Here is a 21,226-nt window from a genome sequence, read left to right as displayed (position 1 = left end):
AGCATACACAAGATACATAGTAATGTTTAACAAACACAGAAGACCAAGTCAAGAAAAAAAAATACCCAAAGATTCTGTATATTGTGTTAGTGTGTATGTATGTGTGTGTGCATGTGTGTGTCTGTGTGGTTTATGCGTTTGTGTGTGTGTGTATTTTTGTGTGTATGTGTTTGGGTATGTATATGTGTGTGTGTGTTTATGTGAGCATGAGTGTGCAATTGTAATTACTTAACATATCTGTTTATGACTTTTGGGATTGGTTTGCCAAGTAAATACAAAGGTTATGTTTGGATGTATATTATCTATACGTAAAAATTAGGTTAGATACTAGACACTAGTCTGCAGCAATTTAAAGGCATATGATATTCAAAATATTTTTCTGTTCAATCTAAAAGGGAAATTTTGAAATGTATTATTGTGCTTTGTCTTCTGGAAAAAAATATATATCCTTTGCTAAATAAACTAATCTTTTTATCGGGTAGCTGTTCCTATGAGCCAATGAACAACAGAATACTGGGACCTTGTACACAATCATGTACTTCCTGTGAGGTCCACCTAAACATATATATTAAAAATTGCATTGTCAGAACATAAATTGCTCAATATTCATGCAACACTTTATTTTGCCCCATGAAAGTTTTCACATTGAGTTTAATAAAAAAGCAGCACTGAGGTATTGTGTAGCTTTTGAGGGATATGCAGGGCAAAGTTTATAGGCACCAGTTGGAGGGGACACAGTTGTGTCATTGCTGGTTGGGTAGAGGTAAGGCTATTTTTTTTAACTTTTACATTTTTCTGATCAATATGAAAACTTATGGGAGAGTTTATAAAAAAATACATTTTCCCTGCAACAAATCTGTATAGTAGCAGGAGAACAATTTAATGATGGTAACAAATTTGCGTGAAATATATAATAATGTTAGTGAGTTGGCTTCAAAAGTTTTTGTAGAGTTTTGTCTAATTTAGGGACTATATTAAATTGTAATATACCTAGGTATTTGTGGGATAGTAATCACTGCCTTTCTACTAATGAACGTTATTTCTCTGAATTGCAAGCTCCAGGATTATTGTCCCAATTCAAAATTTTAACAATTATATGCTTAAATGTATACTTGCGTATACTACCTATAGGTATATGTTTCAAAGGGACATAAATACTGATCTCTCCCTGTTTCTCTCTTTCCTTCTCCCCCTTCACCCTTTCTTTCTTTTCTTTCTTTCTTTCTTTCTTTCTTTCTTTATTTATTTCTTTCTTTCTTTCTGGGCCTAATGATTAAAGGGACACTGTAACCAAAATGTTTCTTTCGTGATTCAGATTGAGCATGAAATTTTAAGCAACTTTCTAATTTACTCCTATTATCAAATTTTCTTCATTCTCATGGTATCTTTATTTGAAATGCAACAATGTAAGTTTAGATGCTGGCCCATTTTTGGTGAACAACCTGGGTTGTTCATGCTGATTGGTGGATAAATTCATCCACCAATAAAAAAGTGCTGTCCAGAGTACTGAAACCAAAAAAAAGCTTAGATGCCTTCTTTTTCTAATAATGATAGCAAGAGAATTAGGAAAAAGTGAAAATAGAAGTAAATTAGAAAGTTGCTTAAAATTGCATGCTCTTTCTGAATTACAAAAGAAAAAATTTGGGTTCAGTGTCCCTTTAAAGATTCCACTGCTTGAAGAGATATTTTAGTGCAGACTTCACAAGGGCTGAACTCACTGACTGCTCAAAGAAAAGGGGTAGAACTCTCCAGCGCTGTAAGATCTCTCTAATTTCTGTGGGCCTGATATTCAAAAGCTCGCCGCATTGAGAGAAATCTATGGAATTTTTTTAGACCTTGTCTTTCCACATGCACATTTAGGGACATCTCCATACTAACGAGATGTCATAGATCATCTTACCATCTTACCTGAGTGACAAGCTTTTGAATATCAGACCCTGTATATGAAGGAGTGACAATCCCAGTGCAATACAGCACAGCATGACATGAGAGTTTTGTTACACTTACGCATTTCTGCAGTGTATTTTATATTACTTCAGATTGGTTCCTTTCAGTATTATTACAGTTAAGCTTTGCACTTTCTATTTTTTATTTTTATACATTTAGATTTAGATCCAGCAGTGATTTTTCAAATTCTGATTATGTTTTAAACGTTTCTGTGTTACTTTAACAATTTAGCATCATAATTTTGTATATTTCTGTGTTTCTTTTACAACTTGCATTACACTTTGTATTTTCTCTATTGTAAAATAAAACAGATCTACAAAAAGTGGGAGGGGTAGGGAAGTTCCCTGGGATGAACAGGGGAGTTCCCAAAGTAATGTATGTCTGAAGCTCTCTCACAAGTTGTGAAATGCTGTAAGCATTTTAAACAAGCTGGTCTCGCTGATTTTTCTCACCAGCTGTATGAAGGTGAAGTTTGCTCAAAATTCACAATACACTTATTTAACCGAGAGAAAAGTAAAATATACTAAACTATAGTTAAAATGTAGTGAAAACATTTTTGTTTAATTTGTAATTGATGCAAACTGAGTCGTTATATTAACCCTATGTGTACTTAAGTTACCTTTTTTCTCCCCTTTGAAATTCTTTATCTCAGAGAGCTTCATTTCTTTCTGTGGAAGGCATCTCTCGTCAATCTGGGACTTCCAGGTGCCGCACTTTTACTCATGCAATTCAATGAGTTTAACTCCTGTAAAATCTGTACTATAATTCTCTCCAACGTAGATAATCTTTGCTTACCAGGCCTATATAAAGTAATTACGTTTTCTGGGAAACTGAAAATGTCAGTTTTATTTTAAATAGAAGAAATACAAAGTGCAATGCAATTTGTAAAAGATACACATACATATGTAAAGTATGATCCTAATATGTTAAATTTACGCAGAATCTGTAAAAGCTTAATCTGTGTGTGTGTATGCCTTAATACATAATAGTTTTTTTATTGCAAGAAAATGTATTTGTAGTACTGAAATAGCAATGTTTCCATATTACATACATGCGCTGAAAGCAAACCCAAGCAGATAGACTTCAGACTGACATAATTATATGCTTGTTTCTGTGTGCATTGTGAAGAGAATACTATTTTCATTTTTTAAATCATTTTGCTTTGCTGATATTGTAAACTATATGACAGATGGGTCAGACACTGATTACTGTGCTCTAACATTTGGAATAGCAAGTAACATATTTGATAGAGCTGGCATGGTTCTCTGCTGTTTGATTCAAGCCACAATATGAGAACCACTAGTATTTCACGTTAAAAATAATTAAAAAGGATTGAAACAATTAGAAAGCACACATTTTGAAAAGTGACAGATGTTATACATGTTTAAATTAGACAAAAGGATATAAGAATAATTCACAGGTCATATCAGCAAATGCTGTAGCTTTACTGTCTAATTTGTAAGACAATGCGTAAAAAAAATAAAAGATTTATTTTTTGCAGAATCGTTACCGCATGCAAAAAATTTAATCTAATCTTCAGATATAAATAAAATATATATATTTTGTTTTATGTGGTTGTGAACAACTGACTTTTACTGTATATGATATTACTGAATTATTTATTAGATTTGCATTTTGCAAAAATGTATAACCCATAATGATATATATATATATATATATATATATATATATATATATATATATATATATATATATATATATATATATATATAAAATGTGTGTTTGTGTGTGTATATATATATATATATATATATATATATATATATATATATACACACACACACACACACACAGTTATTTATATATACAGTATATATGTATATATATATTCAAAATTAGATCCTCACTCACTGGACTTTGAATAGTGGTAAAAAAGTTTATTCCAGGTGACTTTTCGGAGCAAACAAGCCTCTTCTTCAGACCAACTGCTCAAAGCGACCTTGTTGAGTAGCAGGGGTCGTACTTTACCTATCCGCAACACTTTAGGCGGTGGATTACAATCATCTCAATCTAATCGGATCGAGATTTTTGACAGCCCCCCTTGCGCGCAAAGCAGGTGAAGGTATTGCATTATCAGTGAATTGAGCATTGTTAACTGTGGGCAGTGTATTCAGGTTCAAGGTTCAAAATTGCAAACCTCGTCTACCCGGGCTTTGATAAATGGAGCCCATTTGTTTCAACAGTTTTGATGTAGTGATTGAAACAGGATATGCTCAGGGGTGATGCAGCCATGATTGTTCCCCACTAGAAGCCAAGACAGGGACTTTAAATAGAGTTAAATAACATTTATTACAAGCTACATTTATATATATATATATTCCATGTACAGCTACTCTTCTGTACGGGGAGTTATTTCTGCACTATTGTGTGACTGCAGGCTGTTTACATTTTATCTCTGTTTATGGGATCACATGCTGTATAATTATTACTTGTTTGTAGAATTATAGTACAATCCACAACTGATCTAAGTATATGAGATTATAGACACTTTACTTAAGGGGTGGTGTCCGTGTAATAAACCAAGAGAGATGTTATGGAAAATAGCATCAGGTTAAGCACAAAAATGATGTCTTGGGCTCTTGCAACACCCCTGGGTAGACTTGTAAGCATCTTAACACATCCATATAAAAATACATAAAACAACTCATCCTGGTTTGTATTCATAAACAGTTCTTACTGCTGGACACATTGATCCATTTTATGTTCAAATACTATTTTAAACCAGCATTAATGTTTATCTTTAATTTAGTAGTAAGGTAGCATTACAATAGTCAGTATATTCCATTGACATTGAAAACATGATACAAATGGACTACAAAATTACAAAATTATAGGTGGGGGAGGGGTAAAGGGGTTGAACTATAGTGGTCTTTTGTTTTCCCTGTGTTGAGATTTTGATTCCTGTTAGAAGCCAGAATAAATAATATTATTACAGACTGCTTTTCAGTTTATAAAAATAGTAAATAAATAAAGAATAAAGAACATAGAAAACGCAGCAACTACTTTATTAATAAATGTAAAAAAATATGTTTTTTAGTTGAAGTAACAAATTAAAACTACAAAAAAATAAATAAGTAAATGTTTCGCTGGTGTCAAATCCATCTAGTGTTAAATACATTAACCACTGAGTTAATAATATTCATAATACAATTGTTAATTTAAAAAAAAAATAGTGATAGGATTTATGAAGTTAAGAATACCTGAGAAATATGTGGAATTGTCATCTACCCATCAAAGGGAACCCAAGGGTATTGGTAATCAATTCTCTGATGTTCATGTATGTCCTACTTTTATGTTGTAATATTTTATTGTGAATAATAATGTTCACAATAAAGTTTTTACTGCGATATAGCTACAGTTGTAACTATATCTGCAAGTCTAGTTTTATTAATCTGGTTGTCCACCTGTCTAGTTTTGAGGAAGCCTCTGAAGTCTATGTTTTGTTCTTCTAACAGATCTGTAAATGTGTATAACTAACCGTAGTTGTTTAGTTTGATTAGAGTAGTGAGTGTAATTAATAATCGTGTAGACTGCTACCACTTGTATTTGATCATATTTTGTTTGAAATATTTCCACTTGTCATTTTATGTAAAAATTCATATGGCTCCTTATGTTTTATTGTCTCTTTTCTGTCATGCATGACCCAGCACATCGGCCTAAACCCAAAGCATCTCCTGTACCACCACCTATGCAAACGCAGCCTAACCTGTTAACTCAAAGGCTCAAAGGCTTGCCTAAGCAAATACCAAGTACCGTATTGACTTTATTTTATCTGATTCGTAGAACTTAGCCTCGTTCCCTTGTTCCTAAACCCTTCAGTGCACGAAGGACCCACAATGCCCTGCACTGCTGAGCAGTGCATTGACATCTCCTTCCAGCTCTTTGGGAGTTAATTTAGCTTAGTTCCAATGTAGGCTTTCAAAGCATCTTATTTCAATATGTCCATTTTCTTTGTCTAGCAATGTCTGGCACATGCAACATTTCCAAATATGAATGTCAGCACAAAATAACATTGTTGTTACATAACATTTTGCATGACATTATTAATATTTATGAGTTTCAAATAATGTCTGAACTGTTTTCTCAATAGGTACATGTTTATTTTTTTTTATTTGTCAGTGCTCCAGCTGTTAGTGTATTATTTAAAAAAGCTTATCAAAAACAAGAATATTTATCTGCAATATTGCAATTTGTTTTTCTTTTGAGTATTTTTTCTGATGGAATATTGTCCAATAAAATGATGTGTTAATTATGTATGTGAAGACTTTTTCATAATACATAATACATTATATATATATATATATATATATATATATATATATATATATATATCTCATAAATCTCATTGAATATAGTAGAATAGAAACAAATAGCTGCCAATAGAATATTTTCCTGTTACCCATTTACCTTAAGGGGTTTTAAAGTGACTAGAACAGATATCATACACAGAAAATGGTTATTAAAGCAAATTGTTTTGTTTTTTATATTTTGAAACTTAAAGCATTTTAAGGTTGTTTTAGGTAATTTGTAGATCTGTAAATGTGGCTTTTTAAGGCCATCCACCTAAATGAATTCTTAATTTGTTTTAAGATGTGACCTCTGCAGCCAATCAGCGGTTGCATCATGGGATAGATGAGACTCTTTGAGGAGATTAGCTGAGCATCAGTTATACTGACAGCACCTGTTTCTCTTGACATATCTTTAAAATTATCCTTCCCAGCTTTAAAAGGCATTGGTTTACAAAATTTAAAAAACATAACATTAATTTAATTCACTCTATTTCTCAAATGTTTTAGTCCCTTCAAAATTCCTTTAATAAATCCATATACTAACTTTTTACTGCAGATACTTTGTATATAAATAGAAAAATAATTACAATCTCACTTTAGATATTAGATGCAAAATAATTCTGTATAACACATATTGGAATTCCAAAACCAGTTAACCTACCTACAGACCTCTATTTTTTTTTTTTAACAGTTCAAATTGGATATCAGCTTTTAGTGATTTATCTTTGTTTATCAATGTCCTCCCCACACTCAGAATTCCTTGTGCACAGTTTCACTAAATATGCAACTTTAAGCATGTTAAATGATTTACCCCCCAAAAAAAATTATATTATTATAATTATTATTATATTAAGTTTGAACTTAAATTGTTTAATATAGTTGCAGACTTTTAGACATTGAAAGCTGGAGCACTGTTTATTTTATTTAACAGAATGTTATGTTATGAATGGTTTAACATTAATTATTTAGTTCTTATAACTTGCATGTACTATATGGTAGTAAAATATGATGGCGTTTGTGTACCTGCAAATGCTTCTGTTCTCTTACTCACCATGAACATTTCCTAATTCATATTCTTGTACTTTAGAAAATGTAGGACGATTAGTAACCCCCGCCAAAAAGTTAGAAGACACAATACGCCTTGCAGAACTTGTAATTGAAGTTCTACAACAAAATGAAGAACACCACGCAGAGGTAAGCAATTATTTCTATGGTATTTATTTGGTAATCTATATCAATATAATTCACTCAACTCAAATTCAAGTCTTCTACTTTTCTCCAGGACAGTAATGCCTGGATTTCACAGAAAGAAACTTTCATTGTGATAAACACGTTTTTGGGTTCAGCAGATTGAAATTTTTTTAGAAGGAAATGCTAATAATTTTGAATTTGGAAAAGGCCACAATTTATATAATGTGCCCATTTGGCTTAGTTTTTGTTGAAATCCACACTTACAGATACACTTAAATTCTAAAAACAAAAATATTACATGTGGCATATAAAGATTTGATATATATTATATAATTAGTGCGAGTATTAGTACCTACAATTTACTATAAAACAGCCCTTATGTTAATTTATTTGTACAAAATTAAAATTTTGCATTAAGAAATTTTGATTATTTGCTAAATATACAAAAATTAATTAAAAAATAATGTTGATGCTTTGGTCTAATCTATAAACAAATAATTTTGCTATCTTTTGTAACCCTTATGATACATTCATTTTTAATACTCTAAATGAGTAGATATTTTGCTCATTACAAACAAATTTTCTTTTGTCTTTTCTTTTTCTTTAGAGTTACATCAGTAAATATTAAGTCAAACTCAAACCAAAAAGTCAACAATACCATATAGTACCATTAATTATTTTTCTAATACACAATCCAAAAGACCCAGTTAATGCCTGATTACATACTTAAATTTCCTCCCTGTTTTTCTACTATTCATTCTAACTTGGATGGTCCTGGCAGGGGAAAGAGGTATGTGGCTAAACTCAACCAACTGAGTCACCTGCTGTCATATTTTGTGCATGCCCTTCATGTTTCTGATGGGATTTTACCTTTTTTTACCTCCTTTGTAGTTTAATCAAAGCAATGTAGCAGTAACCTGCTTGTGAAATGTCTACACACTATAGTGCAACGGGATACAGATTGTGCATGTAGCGATGGGTATAATTTAGAGCATTGCAGCTATACCCCAGCACAACCCAGCTTACCTTAACCTTTTTCCTATACCTATTGTATCACCCATGTCTGTAGTAAATACCTAATACAATAATAATTAGTTGATCTGCTGGGCTGAACTCATCTGTTTTGTTAAAGTTAATCTTGTCCCATTCTGATCTGAGCAGCAGTCTAAACAAACTTGAATATTTGATGAATTTGCAAAGAAAAAAAATATCATCTATAAATTGTATCTTTACAATTTTGTTTTTAATTATTTTATAACCAGGGTGGATTAAAAAAAACTATTATGTTATGTTATGGAAGAAATCAGATTTTTTAAAATTAAATTCGATTTTTTTTATTTAAATCAGATTTCTTTTCCATTTAAATAGGATTTCTTTTGAATACATTTCTTTTTAAGGAAAAATCTATATAAAATTAGTTTTCTATTTAAGATATATTATTATCTAAAGGCTATTGAGGCATGAGGCTGTATATTCATTGCTGTAATGTTTATTTTAATTTTTTTGGTAAAATAATTTTATTAATCATTTCACAATGTCATATCATGCTGTCCTATAGGTTTTTGAAAGATTATTTGGGATATTTTATCCCATCTAAAATCTATTATCACATATTCTTGGTTTTGCAGTTCTCAAAAATATTATGAGATGAAATACAAAGTTGAGAAATAGACTTTTTTTATTGTATGATTCAGATAAAACATACAATTTTAAACAACTTTGAGGTTTACTTCTATTTACTTCTGTTATCAAATTTTCTTGGGATCCTTTGTCGAAGAAGCCCCAATTAACTATTGGGAGCTAGATGAATACATTGGGTGAGCCAGCGACAAAGGGCATTTATGTGCATCCACCAATTAGCAGCTAGCTCCCAGTAGTATATTGCTGCTCATGAGACTAACCTAGGCGTGCTTTTCAACCAAGGATGCCAAGAGAACAAAGCAAATTAGATAATAGAAGAACATTAGAAAATTGTTTAAAATTGCTTCTATCTGAATCATAAAAGTTTGTTTGATTTTTATGTCCCTTTAATCCTGTTGTTCTCCTGCAATTATATGCAAACAGAATCAGCTTAATAAGTTTCAAGAAGCTCAATGACTAGAAGATTGTTTGGAGTGGAATATGTCTGCACAAGGACATAAGTGTTAGAAGAGAGGGGAAAGCAGTACAAATGAATGTGAAACCTATAATGTTAGAGATTTAGTTAAATAGAACTATTGTTACTATTAAGGTAATGATAATTTTTCACGTTCCTATAAACTACAGCTGGAAAGTTGATAAAATATAAATGATTAAACTAGAGAGAGTGCATCAATTTTCTGATATAACTGGAAAAATAATTTGAAAAGTTATAATTCTAAAAACTAAACCTTTATTTAAATTGAGTAAATGTAAACCTAGTAAATTTAAATTGAGTCTTATTGACTAGTGATTTAAATCAAATCCACCCTGTGTATAACCAAAATTTAATATGTGCTATCTGATGAATTTTGCCCAAACTGTGTATCTTAATGGACAGTTATCTTAATAGTTGGTAATAGTTCATATATATTTATATATATATATATATATATATATATATATATATATATATATATATATATATATATATATATATATATATATATATATATATATATATATATATTTTTTTTAGTAAAAAAATAAACTGCTTAATACTGATAAAGTATTTTTTTTTAACTAACTGGCTCCATTCTCTGAATATTTATTTACATAACTTGAGGAAGATAAACTAACTTTTGACCAGTTACCTTAATGACATGATCATAGCATTATATGGTCTGCACAACATAGCCTGCTATGCTAATATTAGCACGGGCTCAGCCAAGCTTCTGGGCTAGGTATCTGCATTTGTGAGGATCCCAATGCAGAAGTAAGCTGCCGCTCATTCCCTTCGGATATTTTCGTAGCTGGATTGATTTCTGTAAAAGATCCCAACTCTAAGATCTGGATTTGCACAGATCTTAGAGTGGGGATCTTTTACAGGAATCAATCCAGCTACGAAAATATCCAAAGGGAATGAACAGCTGATTACTTCTGCATTTGGATTCTCACAAAGGATCCGAGTGCACGTAGCTATTCTGGGATCTAAATGTATTTTTGGGGCATTAATCAAAACATAAAATATGTTATTAATAGATATCAGTTTATTTTTTACTTAAATATTAATTTTAAGATTATGTATATAATAATATAGTCACCTGTAAAGCTGTCCCATAGGGCTAAATAGTGTTTTGTTGTACAAAATCAAGAAAATGTTTTATCTTTATTATGTGCATTAGTGTCAGCAGTTTTAATATATATTGTTTCAAGAGAAAGACAGTTTATTTAATCAGAAGCTGAAAAGTTAAGAGCTATTTCAACCTTAATAAATATTTAAAAAATATCAATTGGCTCACTTGAAGCAATGGCATTTTTTTTTTTTATAAGGTGTTAATTTATAGATTTTTTTGCTATCACTCAGCTGAACTTGCAGTACGGTATTGTGACATATTTGTGACATAATTAAGACAGGTTAAAACATATAAGGCAAAAATAAATTCTGCTATAAATTCCAGTTATTCAGCATTTACAAATATATTTTATCTTAAAAAACATATATCATGTATAATTTTGACTTTTTTTAAAAAAATAATTAAAAAAAAGTTTATTTCTACTAAATATAGATTAAAATATTATAATTAAAAACAACAACAATTCTATCAAATATGTCCTGATATTTGAAAAATGTGTTTAGTCTGGATGCATTTCTTGCATTGCTTATAACTATGTTTATATACTATTTTATTATCTATTTTTATTTTTTTAGTATTAATATTATTAGTTATTTTTAGATCACCACAGATTAAAAGCATTATGTATTATATAGTAAATAAAGGATATTTTTTTTGCATACGCAAGTGTGTGTGTATTCAACATGAAGTGTTGAATTTCAGTAAGGTTTTTTGGTTAAACTACAATTAATTAGAGTAGCCGTGTTCATCCAGTGATTCAGGTTTTAAATGAAAAGAGTATTTCCATAAGTAGTATTAGCTATTATTGGGCTCACAATGCCTTTAAAAGACACATAATTACATGTAGATTCTGGTTTCTTAATACATTACCAGAATTTCATATCATATAACACTGTTTCTTAATAGTTTAAATTTTATATACATGAAGATTTGTAAAGATTTTTCCACTCTATTGTTTTTGTTTTATACCAACGAGCATAAATATGCACATAGGGCAGATTTCAACTTAGGCCCCTTTGTGATTTTATAACACTAATTTTCTCCCTGTACTCAGAACTTTATATGATGTTTTTTCTTTGTCACCTTTCTGTATTTCAAGACATACTTTTTAAATTCTATCATACCGATCATAATAGCTTCAAAACCAAAGAGTGGAATCTTGTCTTTAAAAATGCATAGTTAGTCCAATAAAATACATTTATACTTAAAACAATGCTTCAAACAGCCTGAAACACCATTTGACACAATATTAATATAAATAATATATAAAATATATATTTTTAGGCAGCGTATCTATTTTAAAATATCTTAGTATAAATAAAGTCACAGTCACTGTGATGTTGGTGCTTATAATCAAGTTTAAAGTACAGTTAATGTTCATATATTTTTATTCTGGAAACTATATTTTGATACATTTTTAATGTGGACTTAAAACAGGAAATCAAATCTTGCTTGAAATATTTTTCTCCTTTTCTGAGAAAGAAACCAGATGAGACAAGGATTTGCATGTTTTGCAGTGAAAATTCTGCTTTGTATATCTATTTAGATAAGTTTCACTGATTCAGTAATGGAGTACAAGGGTGGTGAACATTTTTGAGAGATTGTGCATTAGAGTGGCATTATTTTTTTATATATATATTTTTTAGTTTCTCTAGCACCCATGATACGTTTTAAAAATCCTTTAGATTTTTTTCAACAATGAAGGCTTTATGCTAATATAGAATTGATTCATAAGAAAATAATTTATTAAGCAGCCAATGAAACTGAACAATATAGTGGAAGCCGAAAGGAGAATGTTCAGCAAACTAGTGTCATAGGTTTGTCACCCATGGTATAGTAGAATCTAAATTTACTCTAGAAAGGCACTAGATTATTATTATTTTCTTTCTACTATGCTGAGTAAGATATATGGTGATGATTTATTTCTCTGGAGATCTGAATTTTACTTAGAAGCCTTGCTGGGTTTCTGTACATGGGATTCCAATGTATTTTCTTTTTGTTTTCATTTTCCAAAAAACAAAACAAAAAAAAACTTTTAATTAGAAAAATACTTGGTGATGTTTGTTATTATGAGGTAAGTGATAAACAAAATAAAACAAAAATACAAACAAAACTGTAGTTTCACAGTTAAGTCTGAAGTAGTTGGACTTAACTGTGTACAAAAGGTCAACAATAAATAACCAAATGAAGACATAAAGTTATTTTGCCAATCACATTAAATAAAGGTAATGTACAAATTATTGTTTTTTAAGTGTACAGTTAATTTTTTTTATTCCTTTGAATAAAAAAGTAAATTTGAATTTACCAAAGTTTAGCCAAAAAAGGGATATTCTGGGAATCACAGGAGTTTTGAACAAGTTTGATTAATAAGCAGTGATTTCACATCTTACTAGTATTTTTGAAGTTTTACCAATGTGCACAAATGTTTAAATCTCAAAATTAAGGATATATAAAAAGGGCCACTCATACTGCATGTTCTTCTAAGTTTTCTTGACGAAACACGCATGCGTTAAAACACATTCACATCTCCACTGTGTATGATGTGAATGGCACTCCAACAAAGGCAAGATGTAAATTAAATTTTTTAATCCCCATGAGCATGAATTTGAGATTCTTCACTGGAGACTCTAAATTATATAAAATATTTAACATATATTTTCTGTATGTTTTTTACATGATCTAAGAAATAAATCATTTAGTCATGTCTAAAATATACATCTTTTGATGAACAAAGTACATATTTAAAAAAAAAATTAAATAAATGAACCACCAAATTGTATTGCTAAAATTATAAATTGAATTTAGTTAAGGGAATTATACAGATAACTGTTAACAAATTAATATTGACTCAGTGAAGAAACTCTACCTGAGCTCCCTTATTTCAACAATAATTAGAAATAAATAATTACCTTTAAAAGGTTGGAGCATGATATTAGAGTGCACAAAAATTATTGTAAACTGAACAGAATTATTGCAGAATTTAAAGGGACAAATAACACTTAAGACTTAAGAAGTAATTACCGTCTTAAAATCTACATTCATACTGCAGTTTAATTGAAAACTGTTCTCTTTACAATAAGTTTTTTTTTCTCTAGAATCCAAAATTTTCTGAAAATTCCGTAATGAGAAATACTAATGTTGGTTTAGGTTTGATTAATTGTATTATTTTGTTTCCTTTTATAAAATTTGAAGGCTTTTGCTTGGTGGTCAGACTTAATGGTAGAACATGCAGAGACATTTCTCTCGCTTTTTGCCGTGGACATGGATGCAGCATTAGAAGTGCAGCCGCCAGACTCTTGGGACAGTTTTCCACTTTTCCAGCTAATAAACGATTTCCTCCGCACTGACTGTATGTATCTTTGTTTTGATTAAAATCATTTTGTTCTGTCATTTATTTGTAACAATTTGCTTTGTATACAGATAGACAGACAGACATATAATACAATTTTAGATGCCATAGCAAAGATATTATGAAGCAAAGACACGCTCCATAGAATATTTTAACATCTTGGGAGTGAACTTGCTTGGTGTCTTTGTTATGACATTTGAGAGAGTTATTTATTATTACTTGTTATGCACCAATACATAAAATGGACATTAAACACTTTGAGATGGTAATATAAAATGATAAATAACATATATAAAAATAAGTCTGCAATATACTTTAATTATTTATTTTGTCCCTTTTCCTTACATTCTTAAAAATTGAGCTTTTAATTTCCTGTTAGAAATGGAAGTCCATGACACTTTAATATTCCACAAAGCCATTGGCTGCACACTCTAGTGACCTATTTATAACTGTCCCTAATTGGCCACAGCAGAGAAGGTAACCTAAGTTACAACATGGCAGCTCCCATTGTTTTAAAGAAGCTAAAACTTTACATTTATTTTGTCAAAATTTAAACAGCCAATGAAACTTTAAAAAATACATACACTATTCTTTTATTTAATTACATAACTCTATCTAGCATTTATTTAGTGTTTAATGTCCCTTTAAGTATATTTTGGGTCTAGTGCATTCTTAGCTAGTATGTGAATGTGTTGGCTCTGGTTGCAAAGATAATGTTATGACATTTTGAAATGTATCAATAAATAATTTCAAGTATGCTTAAAATGATTATTTTATGATTGAATCTCATGATATTTTACGCGGCAAAATAAATGAGCCATAGAAGTTATTCTTTTGATGTTGTAGATGTGTTAAATTAACATTGCATTACAATAAGATAGGTCAACCTTCTGTAGATAATTTGCACCAGAATATTTGATGTATTATTACCACTTTAAAGATAACATAACTTAAAAAATGATGTAGTCTTGCTAGCATAAATATAGTTTCAAGCCCCCTTTATTGAACGTTTAAATTTAGCACCCATATGATAACTCCAGTTTTACCGCAATATGTTTGGCATAATTTCAAGTATAAATTTGTAGTTAAGATCTAAAAAATTAAAGGGACATTAAACACTTTGAGATGGTAATATAAAATGATAAATTGTATATTATAAAACAACTCTGCAATATACTTTCATTATTTATTTTGTCCTCTTTGCCCGTAATTTCATTCTGAAATTGTGAGCTTTTCAGTTCCTGTTAGAAATGGAAGTGCAGAACACTGTTAAATCCAGCACAACCATTGGCTGCACACTCTAGTGACCTATTTATAACTGACCCTAATTGGCCACAGCAGAGAAGGTAACACAAGTTACAACATGGCAGCTCCCAGTGTTTTATAGACACTAAAACTTTACACTTATTTTGTCACTTTTTAAACAACTAATGAAACTTTAAAAAATACATCTACATGTTAGTCATGAACTAATCTTTTATTTGAATGCATCATTCTATCTAGCATGTATTTAGTGTTTAATGTCCCTTTAACTTCACGCCTGTAAGTGTTCAAGCCTCCAAACCATCCCCTACAATTATAAATTGTCCTATTGTATTATGTGTGAGGTCACTGATAGGTTCCATCACACACAAATTATTGGATCTAAAACAGAGGATCTTCCTTTCTACTGATCAGCTCCATCTGCTAGACTGATAGGAATGAGAAGGGCTATGGGAAGTATTTGATGCTGAGAGAAGTCAGCCATCTGCTAATCTAAAGATAATTTGCTGCCTTTTGCCTGCTGTCTTGAAGGTTTCATAAGCCAATTTTCAAATGCATTGCTTTTTTTCCCCCAAAATATGTCTAATTTAAATGATTTGTAAAATTATGCCTCGCATTACATACTGAAAAATAAAATTGGTATATTATAAGAAAACACATCAGTGACTTTTTAGGATTTTTAGCCTGATTTACTTAACGTTTCACATGTTCAGTATTAGTTATGTACAACCGGATTTCAAAAACAGGAATTAGTTAACAGCACTGTTATTGCATTTGTTATCATTACCAAATACATTTTTTCAAATGATTGTAAATCAGAAGTAATGTAGTGAATTTTATTATTAGCATTTATTTGTAAAGTGCTGACAAATTTTGTAGTATTTGGCACATGAGTATGGGTACATAATGACAGTGACTCATAGTAAAAAAAGAAATAGTAGCTAAAGAAAAGAAATACCGTAGGGTTGTGCCCAAAAAGATTACAAACTATAAGTTATTAATAAAAAGACTTCTGCTTTAAAGGGACAGTTTACCTTTAATTTGTATCCACTTTATTTTACCTGCTGGAGTGTATTAAATTGTTTACAAATAGCTTATTTACCTTTATTTCTGCATTTAAAAAAATGATTTACTGAGGTATTGCTACCTTTACTGAAAGTTCCTATGCTTAAGTCTAGTATATAGAAAAGTGGTATAAACATAGCTTGCAGAAGGAATTACATGCCCAGTGGGGTTAGGAGAGATAAGTAATGCAATGTTAATTTTCAATTGTTCTCTCAAAGACTATGATATTCAAAGCTTCATCAGACCGACTAGAAAATGTCTTTTTTTTTTTTTTGCATCCCCGCCCTGTCGGTCTGGCAATATATTTTAAAAAAGGGGGCTGAACCGTGAAGTGCTGGCAACTGAAGATGTGTCTCCCATTGGAAATTATAGGGATCACGGCTTGTGCAAAAGGTGGCCTACATTGACACTTGTCCCCAATCTCAGCAGTGGGGGAGATGTATTTGAAGTGTCCCTACGCAGCACAAACAATGCACTCACTGAAACAAAAAACGATTTATGTGTAGGAACACTTCAAATAATACATTCCTAACCTAACTGTAACTTAACCTACACTACCAGCCTCACACTGGAAAAACTCTCCACTAAAAAGGTGGCAAGCCAAATATGGCTGAAACACTGTACCTAACCTGCAGGGCTTCCCTTGGAATATATTGCACTACTGGCAAAAAAAGTCCTCCATTTGGTTGGGCATTACCCTTAGAAGGGCATTTTAAAAAAAACATTGCCCTAAAGTGATCAAGCTTGTTTGCCAAATAAATAAAACAAATCCCATTTCTAAAAAAAATCCTAATCTAAAATATAACCCTACCCTAAAAAAAATGATTGACCTGAAAAGGGCATTTGATTTTGTAGGGCATTGCCTTAAAGAGATTAAGTTATTTTGAGCAATAAAAAACTAAATAAATCCCTAATCTAAAGAAAACCCTACCCCCCCCCCCCAATAAAATAGCCCTGAAAATATAATTTGATTGAGCTTTGCCCTTAGAAGGACACTTTGTAGGGCATTGCTCTAAAGTCTAACAGCTGTTTTGCCCAATAAAAAAAACATACCCTAAAAAAAAAAGATTACCCCGAAAGGGGCATTATATTGGACATTGTGGACATTGCCCTTAGAAAGGCATTTTGTAGGGAATTGCCCTTAAATGATTAAGCTCTTTTAACCAATAAAAACAAATCCTTATTTTTATAAAAAATAAAAAAATCCTAATCTAAAAATAAACCTACCCTATAAAAGAAGATTGCCCTGAAAACGGCTTTTGATTGTGCATTTCCATTAGAAGGGCATTTTGTAGGGAATTGGCCTAAAGGTATTAAGCTCTTTTGACCAATAAAAAAAACAAATCCCTATTCTAAAAATATTCATAATATAAAAAAAAATCTACTCTAAAAAAAGATTGCCCTGAAAATGGTGTTTCGTTGGGCATAGCCCTTAGAAGGGCATTTTGTACGGCATTACTCTAAAGTGATTACAATCTTTTGCCCAATAAAAAAAAAAATCCCTATTCGAAAAAAACCCTAATCTTAAAAAAAATATCCTACCCGAAAAAAATAAAAAAAAAGATAGCCCTGAAAAGGGCATTTGGTTGGGCATAAACATTGGAAGGCTGTTTCGTAGGACATTGCCCAAAAGTTATTAAGCTCTTTTGCCCAATAAATATTTTTAAAAAATCCCTATTCTAACAAACTAACTATTTGCCTGCTGAATTTTATGTGCTTCATTTCTATTTACTTTTTTTTCTCTCTAATGTGTGTATATCATTTTCCTTATTTATGTATTTTTCAGATCCTTAGAATAACATGGGCAAAGGAAATATTAATACCTAATCAGATAATTACTCAACTTTTGTGACAATACCTTATTCTTTTAAAATAGATTGTTTTTCAGTGAAGATAATATTTAGCAATAGTTCTTAGTTATACATTGTAAAGGAATCATTCTAATTCATTAGAATATTTGATTATTTTACAAGGGATTTTAATAGGGCAGTATACACCAATTTTCATATAACTGCATATAATAGACCCTACTATAAAGAAAAATATGCACAGAAACTGATCTGAAAATCCAGTATAAAACCCTTTTAAAAACTTACTTAGAAGCTCCCAGTTTAGCACTGTTGATGAGGTTAGGCTGGAACACCCACTGAAAGGGGCTGAGAAAACATCCCCCTTTCTCTGCATATAAAAAGACAGATTATAAAAAAAACAGGCGCAAGCTGGAGTCTGTAGACATCAGTATTCAGTATAAATCTAAAACTTTGGGGCTTTGTTAGGAGTCTTAAAATCAACACAATGTTATGAAAAAAATAAGCAAAACTATACATTGTTACAAAGACACTCCCAGATGGGCTTTATAGATGGATCATCTACAAAACATTTATGCAAAGTAAAATCTTGTGTACAATGTCTCTTTAAGTTTAAATTGAGCTCCAAATACTCTATATTAACAAATGGCATGCTCTTAATCTAATTCTCCCAAAGAATGATATCAAAATAAATGTTTCCACTTCCTGTAACTATGATGCATACAGCATGTTACTATTAAAATACAATATACACTAAAAATAAATAAAATAATGTCAATTCACTTTGTTGTGTACTATAAGGTTTCCTTTGTTAAATCTGAATATTGTACTTTTATTTTAATAGTCTATGATCTAAAATTCCTAAACTTTTGTGATGTTCTTATGATTTTAGATAATTTATGCAATGGAAAATTCCACAAACACCTTCAAGACCTATTTGCTCCACTTGTTGTCAGATATGTTGACCTGATGGAGTCTTCAATAGCGCAATCAATTCACAGGGGCTTTGAGCGGGAATCCTGGGAGCCAGTAAAGTAAGGAAATCTTTGATACAATAAGAGTTTTATGGCAGATGACTTGATCATTTTACACAAATTAAATTCATTATTTGAGATTACAAATCACAATGTCATAGTTCGCTATTAATATTTGTATAATGTTTTGATGGTAACTTATGAAAATAATTTGACATCAATTGACGTATATACTTGTTCTGTGTAAGAATGTTACATTCAGATACATTTTAACAAATTATTTTCAGTGTTTGTAAAAGAATTGTACACCTTGATGGATATAAGATTCACCGGACCATTTCATTGCAGTATTTTTGGTTTGCGGCAATATTTCTAAATTGTGTTTATGAAATTCAGGGGGTTCTAGTAAGCTGCTTTTTAGTAAAGACTTCTTTTATCCTAACACCACGCCAAACAACACAAAAATATAGCACTAACTACTATGTCACTAATATAACACATTATTGTATAGATAAATTAAAAATACCACATCATTGCATAAATAATTAATGATCATTAATGATAGTATGAACTAGCAAATATATATATCTATCATCCATCCTAAGTTGTCTATGCAACAGAATTAATATTACATTTTTTGTAAAAAAATAAAAAAAGACAAAAAATTAATGTAGAGCTTTATGTATGAGAAAATGTGATGAACAGTTTTGGCATAATATTTAAAACCACTTTAGTATATTTTAATAAAATTAGCCCTGTACAATTATAATGTCCAGAGCAGCAGTATTTGTTTAATTTCCTTGCACTGTATCAGCAGGTGTCTAATTATACCCAATACAGTGGCTAAAACTATTGACAATGTTTATCATGTGACCATTGTTTGATATCAGCAACACCTTTTGTACTTAAAGGGACAGTCTAGGCCAAAATAAACTTTCATGATTCAGATAGAGCATGTAATTTTAAACAATTTTCCAAATTACTTTTATCACCAATTTTGCTTTGTTCTCTTGGTATTCTTAGTTGAAAGCTTAACCTAGGAGGTTCATATGCTAATTTCTTAGACCTTGAAGGCCACCTCTTTTCAGAATGCATTTTAACAGTTTTTCACCACTAGAGGGTGTTAGTTAACGTATTTCATATAGATAACACTGTGCTCATGCATGTGAAGTTATCTGGGAGCAGGCACTGATTGGCTAAACTGCAAGTCTGTCAAAAGAACTGAAATAAAGGGGCAGTTTGCAGAGGCTTAAATACAAGATAATCACAGAGGTTAAAAGTATATTATTATAACTGTGTTATTTATGCAAAACTGGGGAATGGGTAATAAAGGGATTATCTATCTTTTAAAACAATAACAATTCTGGTGTAGACTGTCCCTTTAAGTAACATACCAAAGAAATCTAAAATGTATATGCAGACCTTATTGATGACAGCACACAATAGCAGTGCAATAGACATACCTATGCAAGCCTTTAAGAAAAAGCCTGTCATTTATGTACAAAACGTGGCCTTGATCACAATCTTTCTGATATTGACTCACAATATTGAGGTTGCGGCCGATATTACCAATATGTTTTTTTAAAAAACTATATTGTTTTTATAATTTTTTAAAATGTTGCAGGACTTATATTATTAGAATATAATAAAATTATTGTTTTGGTACTTCACCAAAGTGTTTTTTTGTGTATACACCATTTTATATACCTGTCAATATCAGCTAGAACAAATGAACAATTTAAAGGGATCTTAAACCCCCAAAATGTTCTTTGGTGATTCAGATTTGATCACAATTGCTTTATTTTCATGATATTCTGTGTTGAAAAGATACCTAGGTACTGTAGATATAGTGCTGCCATCTAGTGCTCTTGCAAATGCATAACATTCTTGAAAAACTGTTGCCATATAGTGCTCCAGAAATGGGCTGGCTCCTAAACATTATGCCCCTGCTTTTCAACAAAAGATACCGATAGAACAAAGAAAAAATAATAGAAGTAAATTAAAAATGTGTTTAAAATCATATGTTCTATCTGAATCAAGAAACAAAGTGGAACACCAACCCTTT

The 21,226-nt window shown here is 30.7% G+C and overlaps 1 protein-coding gene across 7 annotated transcripts in view; it reads left to right on the top strand.

Annotated features, from left to right (window-relative positions):
• Positions 1-21,226, top strand: part of CADPS (calcium dependent secretion activator) — a 943,138-nt gene that overhangs the window by 710,364 nt on the left and 211,548 nt on the right. For 6 of the 7 annotated variants that reach the window (XM_053720994.1, XM_053720992.1, XM_053720993.1 and 3 more), the window contains 3 exons: positions 7,345-7,451; positions 13,895-14,051; positions 19,080-19,221. In XM_053720994.1, the coding sequence (XP_053576969.1) occupies positions 7,345-7,451; positions 13,895-14,051; positions 19,080-19,221 (406 nt within the window). Of the gene's footprint in view, positions 1-7,344; positions 7,452-8,229; positions 8,239-13,894; positions 14,052-19,079; positions 19,222-21,226 lie in introns of all 7 variants that reach the window. The other variant, XM_053720989.1, reaches the window with a different exon arrangement.

The sequence above is a fragment of the Bombina bombina genome, chromosome 7 (genome assembly GCF_027579735.1).
Source record: "Bombina bombina isolate aBomBom1 chromosome 7, aBomBom1.pri, whole genome shotgun sequence".
Lineage (NCBI taxonomy): Eukaryota > Metazoa > Chordata > Amphibia > Anura > Bombinatoridae > Bombina > Bombina bombina.
Note: the sequence above shows the minus strand (reverse complement) of the source record. Positions and strands in the feature narration are given on the sequence as shown.